General features: G+C 38.0%; 1 protein-coding gene across 1 annotated transcript in view; it reads left to right on the forward strand.

Moving 5' to 3' along the window:
* The window catches only part of PCCA (propionyl-CoA carboxylase subunit alpha), a 220,856-nt gene that overhangs the window by 58,120 nt on the left and 147,307 nt on the right, over positions 1–15,429 (forward strand). The window contains 2 exon segments of the mRNA XM_032226371.1: positions 5,491–5,622; positions 13,432–13,468. Of these exon segments, the coding sequence (XP_032082262.1) occupies positions 5,491–5,622; positions 13,432–13,468 (169 nt within the window).

Genomic DNA, 15,429 nt, shown 5'->3' on the forward strand with positions numbered 1-15,429 from the left:
AGGACAGTAGGCTCTGTGAAGCAGTGTATAAGTCTAAATGCTATTGCTATTGCTACATTAGTGGTTCAAAAAAGTCTTAGTGATACCTGCCTGCTTCAGAGTACTTTTGAAGCAAACTTAAGTGTTTTTTTGTTTTTGAAATATTAATTATTTATCTCTATATGTTTTATAGATCATAATGAATGGAAACTTCTTGATTATAGTTCATGATCATATCATCGACTCATGTCTTTGGAAAACTGCCACCTTTTTAGTAATAACCTGCAGAAGTTAATCCTGCACCCTCAAATTAATTAGGCTTCAAGGAGAAAACAGGAATTCTACCAGTGCACTTTTCCAACTGCTACTGAATGATAATAAAAGCACTTTCAGCAGGCCAGTTTGGTATAGTGGTGAAGACACCAGAATAGGAGCCTGTGAGTTCTGGTCCTGCTTTGTCCATTAAGCCAGTTGGGTGATTTGGGGCTAGTCATACTTGCTCAGTCCTAGAAAAAAGACAATGGCAAACCACTCCACAAAATCTTGTCAGGAAAACTTCAGGAATTTGTTCAGATAATTTACCAGGAGTCAATATTGACTTGAAGGGACCAACCCCCCCCCCAAACAAAAAATAATGTTTGCTGTTATTAATGGAACTACAAATTTTAAATTGCACCAGCAAATTCTATAGGAAAATGTTTGAGTAACTATTCATGAACTCCAGAGACAGTGGATCATGCAGCAAAAGACCATGACTTTATGACCAAAGAATGTTTAAAGTAGAAGAAAGTTAATATTTTGGAATGGCCAAGTCAAAAACCTTAATTCTATTGAAATATTGTGGAAGGACCTGAAATAGAGTGTTGAAGTGAGGAAGCCTACTAACATTCCTGAACCGAAGCAGTTTAGTAAGGAGGAGTGTGCTAAAATTTCTCTAAGCCAAATGCGCAATCCAGTTATTGAAAATGTTATTGGTGCCCAAGAGGGACACATCACGTATTGAAATACTTTACATACAAATACTTACGTTCACATACTTTAACCACATGTCAATTTTTATTCATTTGTTAATTGGCTTCTCTTTTTCTAGTTTCAGCTCTTGCGGGGAGAAAAGATAACATAGCTGGTCAATAGAAATATTGAAAATTCAAAAGGGTTCACAAACTTTTAAACACTCTGTATGGCTTAATTATGAAGCATTTGAATAAAGTATAATGCATCATACATTATTATCAGTAAGAATAATTAGGGGAAGAGAGATTGTGCTGCTTACCTGTTTTAGTGTTAAAAAAAATCTTCAAATGACAGTGCTCACATTTTATACATATTGAAGACTAAAAAAAATCTGCAATGTTAATAGATAATCAAATCTGATTTTTATTTTTTACAAAACAAACATTCTCAGATGCTTCTGGGAACTCATTAGAAATAAATGGAGCAAACACACTACAGGAATCCAAATACAAATCTATTTTTAAGGGAATCTTGAGCTTTTGCAGTAGAAGTGTTTGAACATCCATCCTATTAATTGTAGAAACTACTTAAGATATTCAGTGTCAGCGATCAAGGCCAAGTGTGGAGAATAACTATAGTAGTTCTACTTTCAAAATTCTTGAAAACCATTTAAGGATGTCAGTAGGAGGTAAATTAAAGCCATATGCATTAAGAAGCTAATAATTTGAAAAATGTACAGGAGCAATGAACCTTGGAGTTTGTCAAGCATTGAAATGACTATTGGAAACAGCACTGTGTAGTTCTAAATAACAAAATAAAAGTGAAATGAAGTTATTCTATCTAAAGTTGAATCATCATGACTTCAGTAATCCATGCTCAACCCCAGCACTATTGAGCAAATCTCAATAAAATTCAAACATTACAAGATTTTTTTTTGAGTGGAGAGATATAATCTCTGTTTTCATCTAAAAAGTTATAATTTAGTAATGTTAGACACAGAATTAAAAACAAATCTTGTTTTTAAGACATTAAAATAATCCAGAATATTTCTTTCATTTTGTATTTTCTTTTCTACTATTAGTTTTCTGCAAGAAACACTCCTTTAACCAAATGACTTGTTTTCAAGTAACTATGCAAAGGAATGTACTATTGTGTGTCATTCTTTCAGCCCATACATTTAACTTGGATTTTATTCATATGCTTTATGTTTTGATTGGTATATTTTTTCTAACCCAAAATCCACCATCCAAAATGGTGCTATGTAGTATTACAGCCACATTTGAGTAAGATTCTTCAAATCATCAGATAGGACATAGGTAGTTCCTGCTTGTTCAGTAATTCTGCCCGAGTCTCTGATTTAGATGAAATACTACAGTCATCCAATTCACATAAACAGCAGCTTGGCAGGCTGTTCAAGTCTCACTGGCTCAAGGTTGACTCAGCCTTCCATCCTTCCGATGTTGGTAAAATGAGGCCCTAGATTGTTGGGATATATAAGTAGTATATAAGTCTTACGTGCTATTGCTATAAACAGTCTTTTTGCCAAGTCAAATACCAGAAGTTAGAAAGGCACCAACACATTCAAAAGAAGGGCCTGGGTTAGGCAAATTTGTTGATGCTGTTAAAGGTATCACTGCAAGATACAAGCTGTCTTAAGTAAAGCTACTTTTTGCAATTGACTGATAGTTATTTTGTCAATGCCAATGGTAATTCATTAGTGCTCCAAATGTTTTGGAGTTGTACTGCCAAGTCTTGTTGTTAACTGCTTTTCCTGTTAGGTTTTTAAAAAAATATATACTGGCCATGTAATACTGTAGAATGCCATACCTCTTTTCTATTTTTTATTAGGTCTTTCTTGCAGGCCAGTTTGGTCCCTTGGGTGTTTAGTTAAGCTTTCATGGCATCTTCTTCACTGCCCTTCAGATATTCTTCCAATGCCCATTCACCTTGTTCAGCGGTCTGGTGTATTTGCAAAATCCCATGCCCACCTATGTTCCTTGGTAAATAGAGTCTGTCAACATTGCTACATGGATGAATTTGGGTTTTAAGATCTTCCTCTCTTGATGTATTCACTTTTAATATTCTTCTTGACTTCAGTGTGCTTGATGTTGTCAGCTTGAAGGTTGCCCAGGTATTTGTAGTGATCATCTTCATCCAGATTCTTGATGTTATTTCTACTGGTGGTACAGTGGTTAGAATGTAATATTGCAAGCTAACTCTGCTCACAGCCTGAAGTTTGATCCTGACCGGTTGACTCAGCCTTCCAGCCTTCTGAGGTCTGTAAAATGAGGACCCAGATTGTTGGGGGGTGGTATGCTGACATTATAAACTCCTTAGAAAGGACTGTAAAGCACTATGGGGCAATATATAAGTCTTAAGTGCTATTGCTAAGTGCTATAGGGCATTTGATTCCTCCAATTTTCATTATTTTTCATCTGTTAATGGTAAAAGTGGCACATTTGTCCAGTCCTAATTGCATTCCTGTGTGATAGGACCTTGCTTTTGTAATGGAAATGCATGGATGTGAAGTGACCAAGAGTTGAACTTAATTTACAGGAGACTTCATAATTTTGTGATTGAGCCAATACCTAAAATTTCTTTAATGTTGCTATATTACTACCAAGCTATTTTAACAGAATCTAGTGTAGCGAATTTGATGGTAGAATTTTATAATTGCAAGAACAATCAACAAAAACGGTCTCTGGAATAGTTGTCATTTCTATGCTGTTAGGTTTCAAGTTTGGTATGTGATTTTTTATTTATTTACACAAATGCTTTTAATTCAGTCTGGTCTAATCTTTATTGCTATTTTTTTTATATTACACAAGCAAATCTTGGCCAAATGTTATCAGAAAAGAAAAACTATTACCATGGTTAATATTTGCTGTTTTTACTTTGGTCACTTCCTCTTTCTTCAGCTTATCCATCCTCATGTTCTCTCTATCTCTTTCTTCTTTTTTCTTTAGGGAGAAAAAAGTTGGAGTTCTTAAGGCTTTGCTGCTTCTGCCTTCTCTTTGTATTGATCAGTAATACTAAAAAAGAGATGAGTTAACATAAACCCGAGTAGACTCTGTAACCTTCCCCCCTTCCGTCTTTCTGGAAATGTAGATGCAATAACATTTGCAGTTGAAAAGGTTCATTCTCAGTTTCTAATGTTTAAGGATGCAAATGAAGCATTTTGTCTCTTCTGTGCCTGGAGGTGTTATGCAAGAAAACAGAAAGAGGTTTCTAGGATTAGTTCCACAGATTCCTTTTATCATGTAAAAATCTATGACTGATTTGATTGCCAGGAACTGAGGAAATCCTATATGGAAAACATCTAAAGAAAATTCCTTCCATGTTTCACTTTCTTTCTATCTAAATCAGTAACCACCTTGATAGTTACAGGGAATATTTGTTGGAATGCATGCAATTTTCTATTTACTTTGATTATTTGTTCTCTCTTGGTTTCATGATTTTATACGCTCCTTGATTATTTCGGTGTTCTGTTTGGAAAAGTACACAATTATATTAAAACAAAAATAGATTTGGATGCTGATTATTGGTTTTGTCTAGCTGCAGTTCCTTTTCAAAGATTTTAACCCCCTATACTCTTTTAGTTTTTGGTTGATGTGACAGAAAGTGAATGTGGGAATCCATGTATTGTTTACAGATATTTTATGCATTCATTTATTCCTTTAAATATTACAGCTAAGTAATAGTGCCTAGAGTTGTCTTACAGGGAAGATGCATAAACATTTAGCAAGCAAGCAAGCAAGCAAGCAAGCAAGCAAGCAAGCAAACAAGCAAACAAACAAACAAACAAACAAACAAACAAACATTTAAGAGAGTCAGTGCTTAAGGCATCAGGCTAGAAACTGCGAGGCTTTGTGTTATAGTCCCACATTAGATGCAGAAATCAACTGGGTACTTTGGACCAGCCAAAATCTCAGCCCTAAGAGGAAAGTAATAGCAAACCACATGGCAGCTTTCAGGAATGAACACTGTTGAAGGTACAGAAATTAAAAAATACTTATTTCAAATAATGTCATGAATCCAGCTTCACCCATGTTTGAGATTGGTCTGTCTGTCTGTCTGTATCTCTTTAGGACATCAGACTAAAATGGAAGATGTTCTTGATTAGCTTGAAAGTTGATATTTAGAAATCTCTTCTTCTGGGAAAAAACTAAAAGTCCATTTTGCATATTTTCAGCCCTTATAAAAGAAAAAAAAAGTTGTCTTTACATGAATCTTAAAGAATGCAGAATGAAATCCTGAGCTATATTACACAATATATCTTACTATGCTCTTGTGGCATCTTAGAGTTATGACCCAGTTGCCTTTTTCTCACTCATGAGATGCTACAGATAAGTCAGGCAAAATATTTTATAACTTTCAGCTAGTTTTCCTTTTGATTTGTACAAACAGTAATTATGAGATCTTTGCTTTCTCTTCCTCATATGTACTCTTAATGTACTGTTTCAAGTTAAAGTTACGGTACTTGTAGTACGTATGTGAACTATGTTCAAAGAGGTCTATTGTAATACTATTTCTTCTCTTCCTTCTTTGTTTCTACAGGCATCAGAAGGTGTTGTTTTCATTGGACCAGATATGCATGCCATTCACGCAATGGGAGACAAGATAGAAAGCAAACTGTTAGCCAAGAATGCAAAGGTCAATACTATACCGGGTTATGATGGGGTGATAAAGGTAAGATTTTTTTAAAAAATTAGCTAGTTATATAACCTCGTTTTTAATTTAAAAAGCCCTTCCTGGATTAAGATTAGGGTTAAACATAAGGTACATAATTACAATGTTCAGTCTGGCAGTGAGATTTATGACAGAAATATTGCATATGATAAGTTGTTGAGATGAATAAAACTCTTTATTTTGTGTAAAAGAATAGTAAACTCAAAACTATCACTATGATCTGTCTCACATAATACTATGTATGTGATCTCCCTAGTCTTATGATTGCATAACTATGTGGGATAAATACAAGTATAAATAAATAGTTAAATAATAAATTAATACATCAATAAGAGAGAAGCTTTTCTTCACAAAAACAGTGTTTTAAAGAGCTAGTGATTTGTTTCCCCATAGAATGATATGACTGCCATAGGTAGATAGAAGAAAGGAAAATTTGGGAACAACCCTGCCGCATGTGTGAGTTAAACCACTTCCCTTCCCACAAAAATGATACTGTATAGTACTTTAATTCAATTTTAAGAAGTTGCTTCAGACTACCTTCTTTAATGCGTCGTTAACATGCTACTTTTTCTTTTACGTGTCATGAAGTATCTTTTGGAAATCAAATTAGAATTGTGAGCCGCCTGGGCTTTGATTTAGGCCATGTAAATGTTTTAAAAATCAAATCAAATAACACGAATCATTGCAAACCGTGGTAAAAATGGTTAAGAATCAATTTTCTCAGCTATGCAGTTTTGCCATGGCCCCTATTACATGATCACTTGAAATATGATATAGTAGAGAAAGGCATGAAAATTGTGGGACCTGTGAATGAAAAAATTCTGCTGTGCTTTAAATGTTAAACATAGTACAGGTGGTCCTTGGTAACTGACCGTTTACTTAGCAACAGTTCAGAGTTACAGCACCGCTGAATGAGGAAACACGCAGACAGTCCATTTGCCACCTTCATTGCCAGCTTTTGACAACAAAGTCAATGAGGAAACTGGCAGAAAGTCACAGGTGACATCACACCTAACTACTGTGCAGTGGTTAACCACTTAATCATTGCAACTAGAATTACCATCATAAGTCAGTGTGGTCATGTAACATTAAGCTTTACAACCATATTACTTAGCGATGGAATTCCTACAGCTAATTACCTTTGTTAACTAAGGACTGCCTGTATCTTGCTGATTGTAATATTGTTCCAAGTTTCTTAAGGAAACCATTCATTTAGTAGCCATTTGGAAAAAAGTGCTGTTGGGCCATATTTCACACTCTTTTTAGTGCTATTGTAACCAAATAGTCACTAAATGAATGGTTGTAAGTGAAAGACTACCTATGTTCATATTGTGTAGTGCAGGGATGTTGAACTCTTATTTAATTGAGGGCCACATCAGGGTTGTTTGACCTCGGAGGGCCTGGGGTGGTGGTGGGGAATGGCCGTGGTAGGCATGGTTGTTTTTGACCAGCAGAGTGCTTTACGAGGCAGTGGAGGCTGAAAACGGGTTGCGGGGAGATCACCTGCGGCCCATTTTGGCCAGCAGAGGCACTGCAGGCTCTGGTCCTTGGATATTTCCAGGCTCCATATTTAATAGCCTTGGGTTTGACACTCCTGGTGTAGTGCAATAGCATAGCATAGATTTTGGGTCAAAATGAGTTTGATGGTGGGGTTCTAGCTTGAGAAATGCAGGTGGGATATTTCCTGTTTTGGAGCCAGTCAGGGACTTTCACTTTAATTTGTCTTGTTTTGACCATACAAAGAAACCTTTGCAGAAATCATGGGTTGAGGGGGGCAAGTGACCAAGCATGTATTGCATCATGATACAAATTCTGCATCTTACATGCCTAGTTCTGACCCATAGCTAGCATGGATCCTTATGCTGGAAATGTTTGTACCTTGCTGATATCTACTGTAGAAAAAAGGTGGGTCAAACACAAGGTTGTCAACAAGGTACAGTTAAATGAAAGTCCAAACAACTACTGTGATGGCATCATTGAAACTCCATCTGTTGTTTTTTTTTTTTAATTCTGGTAGGGTGCTCTACAGTCACACCAATACAGCTTTTCTTCTGACTGTTTGGATCATATCCTGCAGACACCCCCTTACCGATCTTATTAGCCTTAATCACTTAAAATAAGAATGTAGTGGCTTTTGGATAAGTATTTTATACAAAATATGATATGATACAGAGTGGGATGGAGCCCATTAAATGGCTGGTATGAGGGTGTGTTGCTCTCGGGGTGGGTGTGTGTTTTTTATTATGTTTATTTTTATTATGTTTATTTCTTTTATTTTGTGTTTTTATCTCCTGTAAGCCTCCATGAGTCACCACGAGTGAGTAGGCAGCAATATAAATTTAAGAAAATAAATAAGTAAGTAAAATATGGGTTTAATTTTTGTTTTATGGGGAGAGAGTGTAGATAGCTTTGAACAATATAATAGTTATTTATTCTTTTCACTACCTTTGGCCTTCAGTCCGAATCAGTTCCCATGACAGCCATTGCTAGATATTAAAATGGCCCAAATCCATAGCTACAGGACACCTATTTGCATAAAATTTGCCAGCGCTGTTTTATATGGAACTGCAAACGGGGGCCAATTTCAATTGTGAAATAAACTTTGCAATGTTTTTTTTATCTTGGTCTTTACATTAGGGCATCATTGGGAATAATACCATCCTACTTACCAAGGCTATAATATAGACAAAAAATATATGAAGCATAAAATGTGAAAGGTGTTCTGTACATGCTAAATATGATATTGTATATAGACATTAAGGTAAATTGAACAAAATATGCAACCAAAATAAAGATTTGGTTATGGAAGCCATGTGCAAATATAAGCATTAATGGGCCTTAAAGAAACTGGGACTCTTGGCTTGTTTTTACTTTCCTGTAGGCTTCTGTAGAAATGTACGTTTACCTGTTACAATTCCTCCACCTGTTCTGACCTAGGCTTCCCAAGAGCATGATAAAAACCACTTTTAATAATTTACTGTGAATTCTGCTCATACACATCAGCAAAGTCTTTCAAGGGAGGATTTTCAGTCACAGACCTTATCTGGCTTATCTGAGAGCTGACAGGCCAATATCTGCAAAACGTGGCAAGGAGTCTCAGAGAATCACGAACCAATTAAATGAACTAATTGTCTTCTGCAAGCTCCATTCCCCTTTCACTCCCCTTTTATTTCCTCTGGGAAGGGCCATTCATCCTCCATCTGTGGCCTTACTCCCAAGTCGACCCCTGTTCTTTAGCTGTTCTATTCGTGTGGCAACTCTGCCTGTGTGCACATTGGGAACAGGGTCCAGCTGTTTGTCTGACTCTGAAGGCAGCTGATAACTGGCATACGCTTTGACCAGTGACGTGTGGTGAGGTTTATGCCTGGTGAGGCTCAGCTGGGCATCCTTTTGCGAAGCCTCGGCGGTGAGGGGGGGGAATTTGCGGCCTCAGCGGTGGGGGGGGGGAATTTGCATCGCAGGAGCCGCCAAGTGCCCGGGTCTGCAGCAAAGGTGCTTGGCGGCTCCCACGATGCAAAGTGCCTCGCCGCCCACCCGCTGACCCGGTCTGCGGCCGCTGCTTCTCCAAGCTCCGCCGCTTGAAGTCTTGGATCACCTCTGGGGAAAAGCTGAGTGAGAAGCGGAGCGAAGCTTCTCCGTGGCCTCCCGGCGCTGCTCAGAACTGGCTCTTGTAAGGAAACCCTGGCTCTTGTAAGGAAACCCCTGGCTAAGCGTTTTGTGGCTGGCTGAAATGCGCGGACATTTCCAGCCACCCACAGGGGGACTAGGAGGGAAGGAGTCGCTCCTCGGGAGTCTATCTAGCCAGCAGCCCCAGGAGACACCCCCCACCCCTCAGAGAAGAATTGGGGCCACCAAAGCTCCCACACCCACCCACCCACCTTTGGGATGCAAGAGACAGCAAGGCTTGCAGCGAAGGGAATCTGGACCCTGGGAAGGTTGGGGAGGGGTGAAGAGCGAGCCTCCTCCTTCTCCCCCACTCCTCTCTCTGAAGCGCACCCTCCGAAATAACCCGTCCAACGTAAGCGTGCTCAAGAAGACATGATTGGCTGCTTCCAGATCAGGAGGCGGGAGAATTAGTGCCTCTTTTCCATCTGAACTTCTTTGCCTTTTAACTCTTTCTTAACTTTTAGAAGGCGAAAAATTCCTTATGGAAAAGAGGCCCCGAGTTCTCTCGCCTCCTGCTTTGGTTAACACTAAGCAGACACCAAGCCACTGTGACCTGGAATCTGGTAGCAACTATCTTGGCTTTAATTATTTTAAAAAATATATTTAAATTTCTTTTCTTTTCCTGAGGAGAGTGGTGAGGCTCCGCCTCCCTTGCCTCTAGTGACTGCACATCCCTGGCTTTGACCCCCTCTCTGCCTCCGACATAGAGCCCTCATCAGAGCCTTCCCCAGATGTCAGAATCCTGACATCTCTAAGTCTTGCCTTTCTTGGAGAATATATAAAATATTTCCCCTTGATCGGGAACAAAATATGCAAGCGTACATGCCTAAAGGTACACTTGAAGCAGTGGTTGGTGGCAGGGGGTACACCCTGGTATGGGTGTAACGGATCCTGCCCGGAGCACCAGGTACCGTTCCAGTACAGTGCTCCAGAGGGCCCACCTGCTTGCCCGCGCTCTTTACCTCTGCTTTAAGCTTTTGGCGCTTCCGCGCATGCTCATGGCACATACAGCACCTGCGCGATTCTCCCCTGAGCAGATGGGGCATTGCGTAGGCTTGCGGAAGCGTCGCAGGCAAGTATGCCGCATGTGCATGCTGCGCATATGTGTGTCCGCACTGCGCACATCCACATGTGTGATGCCAGAATCCGGAACCCATCACTGACTTGAAGTCATTACATTTGTTTACCTTTTCACAAATAGAAAATAATTTGGGGCATTAAGCTTCCTCTCCCCTCTTTCAAGAGACTCATCTTTCTATAGATGGTCCATAGGTCCATAGAACCTCATTGGATGTGTCCAGGCAGCATGTATGGATGCTTATGTGTCAAGAGAAGGAGATCAGCTAGTAAACACCATTTTAAGGATCCCCACCTATATGCCAATTAAACTTAGAAAAATGTTAATTTTCCTAAGCTTTTGTCTTTTGGCAAAGGAATGTGATAATCTTCAGAGGAATAACAAACTAGAGCATTAGTTGGTTTCCCTTATTCCCAATAAAACCTCCCTCCCCCAAGTGGTAAGATATTTGCACCAATGTTAAATCTGAACTCTCATTGTAAGTCAGATCTGGGTAAGGAGGTGGTCTAGGATTGCAGCAGGGAGAAGATGGAAAAGGTGTAACTAACCTTTCCTCCTTATAAGCATAACATAGAAATCCAGATCCTGCATGGCAATGAAGCTTGGGGAGGTAAAAACAAAATATTTTCCATTGTTAATTGGAAGAGCAAAAGAATTAGAAATGGAAAAGATCTTTCCATTTGGTTTCCAGAACATGTATCCAGGCTTACGTTCAGAATTCTGTTTCTTGAAATTCTTACTGGATTAGTTTTATAGACCAAGAAGACATAAATAGAAGCTTAACATTTCCATGATTGGGAATGGCTAGAAGAAGTAAAAAAACATGGAGAGAAAATCCTGGGGAAATAAGAAAGGAAGACTTCTTAACTTTTTCTTTTTGTTCTTTCTCTTTTCAGAAGTAGATTGGCTGACTTTTAAGTAGAAGAGAGTAGGTTCGATGCATCTATGTGCTCTGACTAGAGGAAGAGCATTTATTATTCTAATATTTTCACAAACAGTGCGCTGATAGGATGGTGAAATAGCTTTTATTTTTGAAAGGAATTATAGCTTAACACTGCTAATAAATAACAGCCTAATAAAAGGAGTAATAAAGAGTAATTTTAGTGCCACTTTGAAATGTAAATGGCATACAGTAACTAGTTGACTTCTTATAAGCTTGAAGTCCGAAGCAGTTATTCCTGGGTTTTAGGTATCTAAAAGAGAGAGGAAAAACTAGGTTGCTTCAACTTTAAAATTCTGTTAATAAAGCTATGCATGAATTTTTGGGAGAAAAAGAAATATGGAAGTTTCCTCCTTGGCTTTACAGTAATCAGGCTCTTCGTCAGTCCTCACTCTTCCTGCATTTTATTCAAGAGGCTCTAATTGTCTGTATTTGGCAGGTTTAACACTTCCTGACAGAGAGGCTATTAAGGGGAAGTATTCTCACATAACTGTCACAGGCAGGAACAAAGAACCTTCAGACTCAATGTGTGGAAATCACTAACATTCTTAAATGACCCTTTTCATGCATTTTTAAAAGTCCCTCTAAGCTAGAACTTGGTGCCTGCCGGGGCTGCAGCGAAAACAACAAGGTGTAACAGTAAACCTTGATTTTATTCTTTCCTGCTTTTTGGGATGGATTTCTGTTTGGTTTAAAAGGAGTTTTTGTTTGTAAAATCTCATTAATAGATGTGCCTATTTGAATTAAATACACATACACATACAGAGATACCCGCACATTTAAAGCTGATACTAGTTTCAGGGCTGCTTTGAACTTAACAGGCACTATTTGCAGAGAAGAATAGTTAATGAAAGGAAATTAAAATTTCTAACTACTTCCTGTATCAGCTTCCTTAATCTTCCTCACACTCTTAGTAGGTACTAAAAAGATTTTGTTTTAATGACTGGTTAACAAGAATCTGCCACCTCCTTTTTCTTTGAGGCAAGGAGAATTCTTGTTCAATTAAACCCAATGTTTTAAAATATCAGGTTTCATTTTAATGTTCAAAAGTCAGTCCCTACGGATTAAGTCATATAGATTAGCTGGAGTGTTCTGAATATACTATATACTAATCCAGCAGCAGTTTTAAAAACAACAGCGCATGGAACAAAGAATTGAGAGCTCACCAATTTGCTTTGAGTTTTAGAAAGGCAGGCCTAACCAAGGATAAATCTTCTCACACTTATTCTATTTTTATTTCTTTGCAGTAGGAGAAATAGTTTTGGTTGCTATTTTTGAACAGTTGAGTGTCAGAAATTTGCACTGATGTGGTCAGAGGAGATCTTGTGGATTTGTTCAAGATTGTAGTTCAAGATTTGTTTGAACTGCTGGGGATTGGGATCTTCTATAGAAAAATAAAGCAATAATGCCCCTTTAACCATTATTTGAACTATGTTTTGTTACTTTCTCCACGTGTGTATCATAATTCTAAAATAAAAATAAGTAGAGGTAACAGTTTGTATTCTGTTGTTAAAATGCCAATTGCTATTAATGTTTGTGAGTTGAAATTTCATTTAAGATTAGGATTACTTTTTGAATTATTAACCTCCACCCTGACTCCCTCCCTTCACCCAATTTATGCAACGTTATATTTGAAGTTTTTCTGTAGATCTTCTAAGACTTGTGTTGATGCTGAAGCTTAGCCAAACAATAGAGAATCAACTCCCCCTGCTGACTATATCTAGGCCAACATGATACACCGGTACCTTAGAAGACAGGAAAAAACTAAAAAAGCAAACAAAAAGGGTATTAGCTGGCTGCTGACAAATCCTAATGTTCTAATCTTTGCTTCTTACTAAAACCTTCAAAATTCAATAATTTGGGCAACTTGAGTAATCCTTCTGTAGTCCTGTTGCTTTTTGTTTTGTGTTTCACTAAGTGATTCTTCATTGCTTAAGGGCTGTGTAATGCAAGTGACAAGGTAAAATTTACATTTCACTGGAATTATTTTTATATTTCTCTGAATGATGTGGGTCAGAAGGTTGTAAAATCAAACGTTAAATATACTGAAAAAGGCAGTGTAATATATCATTGCCCTAGAGTCATTGATGGGATTAATGGTGGGTCCAATTTCCTGCTTTTACAGGATGCAGATGAAGCTGTCCGAATTGCAAGGGAAATTGGTAAGTTAGGGTATCTTTACATGGGGACTGCAAGAGATGCGCATGCTTTTCAGAAGATGTTCTTGACTAAATTATCTATTTAATCAGGAATCTCTGTGGAACACATGATTTTGGTTTTCAAATTCTCTATTGCTATAAGAACTGGAAGATGTTCTTTGCACAATTCTATATTTATATCTACATGAATAGCATTTTAGCAATTTATGTTGCCAACAGGATGACATAGCCCTAATCTGTTTAAAAATCGGGTATTTCATGAGTTTGCTTAAATTTTGTTGTAAATTGTTGCTAGGACATGACCAGAGTTGATTCTTAGAGAGCTGATATAATTGTGCTTATTCTAATTTTCCCCCATGTGTTGATTTGTGATCCAATATACTGTAGGCTTTGGTGAGCTACAAATAAGGATATAATTTATGTTCATTCTACCTCCAAATTTGACTTTTTAAAATAATAGAACCTTCTTACTTGTTTTACAAAACAATTTTTCATTGAAATTGAGTGGTTTAAAAATGTTTTGATACTTGGAATGGGTGTCAGCTGACTCCTTTGAAGTCAGTTATTGAATCAGGAGAACCTAAACTATTTCTCTGGATCATTGTCTATATTTTGACAACTTCATTCTTCCAGAAAATATATATATTTTGTTTGAAATTTTGAAATGGCTGAAGTGTAAGAAGTAACCATTCCTCCAAACTGTGGTTGACTTCTGGTGACAGCATTCATGCAACTTTGCTGGCGGTATTCTATCTTGATCTGGATGTGCAAGTACTAACCAGAGTTCATCCTGCTTAGGTTTTGAAATAAGACAAAGTTGACTAGATGCTACCCCCTGTTAAGGTGGCATGGAGATTATAAATCCAATTAAATTTAAACTTATATTTGATCTTGGCCTATATTATGTGATAGTGTCTTAGAGAGACTAAAATTTATTCAGAAATCTTTGGCCAGTTGTTATTTCTTAGTCAAAGTAACCTATACGAAAAGGGAGAACATGAAAATTACGTACAAAAGAGAGATCCAATCTAGATATAAGGAGAATTTTGTGACAGAAGAATTAATCAGTAGAATGGCTTACCTTCAGAAGTTGTGGGTGCTCGATCATTGGATAATCATTTGTTTGAAATGGTATAAGTTCCCCTGCTTGAGCAGGAGGTTGGATTAGAAGACCTCCAAGGTCTCTTCCAACAATTCTGATTCTTTTTCTGTCCCTATCCCTATCCCTTTTCCCCTTCCCCAAACTAAGAAATGCAGAACTTAAGAAGTCTTATGGTTGTTATGAAACATAAGACATAGTTGACTAACTTTGTGACCTTGCACATGAGGAATGTTTTAATGAGAAATTTTCTTCTAAAACAAAGCTAAATTTCTAGGTACAAAAAGCAGTTTTGGGGAAAATGGAAATAGGCGAACAGGGAAGACTACAATCACAATTGTGTACAGAATTTCAAATAAAATCAATATTATTATTATCACCTTGAATAAGCTGGACCTTTTGCTTTGATATTTTTAGGCAGGTTCTCTTTCTCCTTCTGTTTCTTTGAGGTTCCCCCCCCCCCCCCCAGTTTTCCAAAATACAGAGCATAAATGAAAGGCAGACTCTGTGGGGAGATAAATTGACTCTTTGTCCAATGAAGGATAGTGGTTCATCTCTAGGTCTATTCAGCATATCAAATTATTTAGAGCAGCGTTCCCCAACCTTTCTGGCTTTGCACACCGGCAAGGGGCAGGGGAGGCAGGATGGTTCCGCAGAAATGGTGGGTGAGTGTGCGCATACAGCTCCATTTGCACAATGGAGCGCTCACCCGCTGCTTCCACAGCCCAGTTCTGACTGGGATGCAGCTCTGTACTAAGCTACGGCCCGGCAGTTGGGGATCCTTGATTTAGAGATTGTCCACCTTCCTAATGTCCCTTTTCAGAATAGGAAATGTACAGGCTTCTTTTTGCCAGTTTTATTTAAA

Source organism: Thamnophis elegans, chromosome 11 (genome assembly GCF_009769535.1).
Source record: "Thamnophis elegans isolate rThaEle1 chromosome 11, rThaEle1.pri, whole genome shotgun sequence".
Classification (NCBI taxonomy): Eukaryota; Metazoa; Chordata; class Lepidosauria; order Squamata; family Colubridae; genus Thamnophis; species Thamnophis elegans.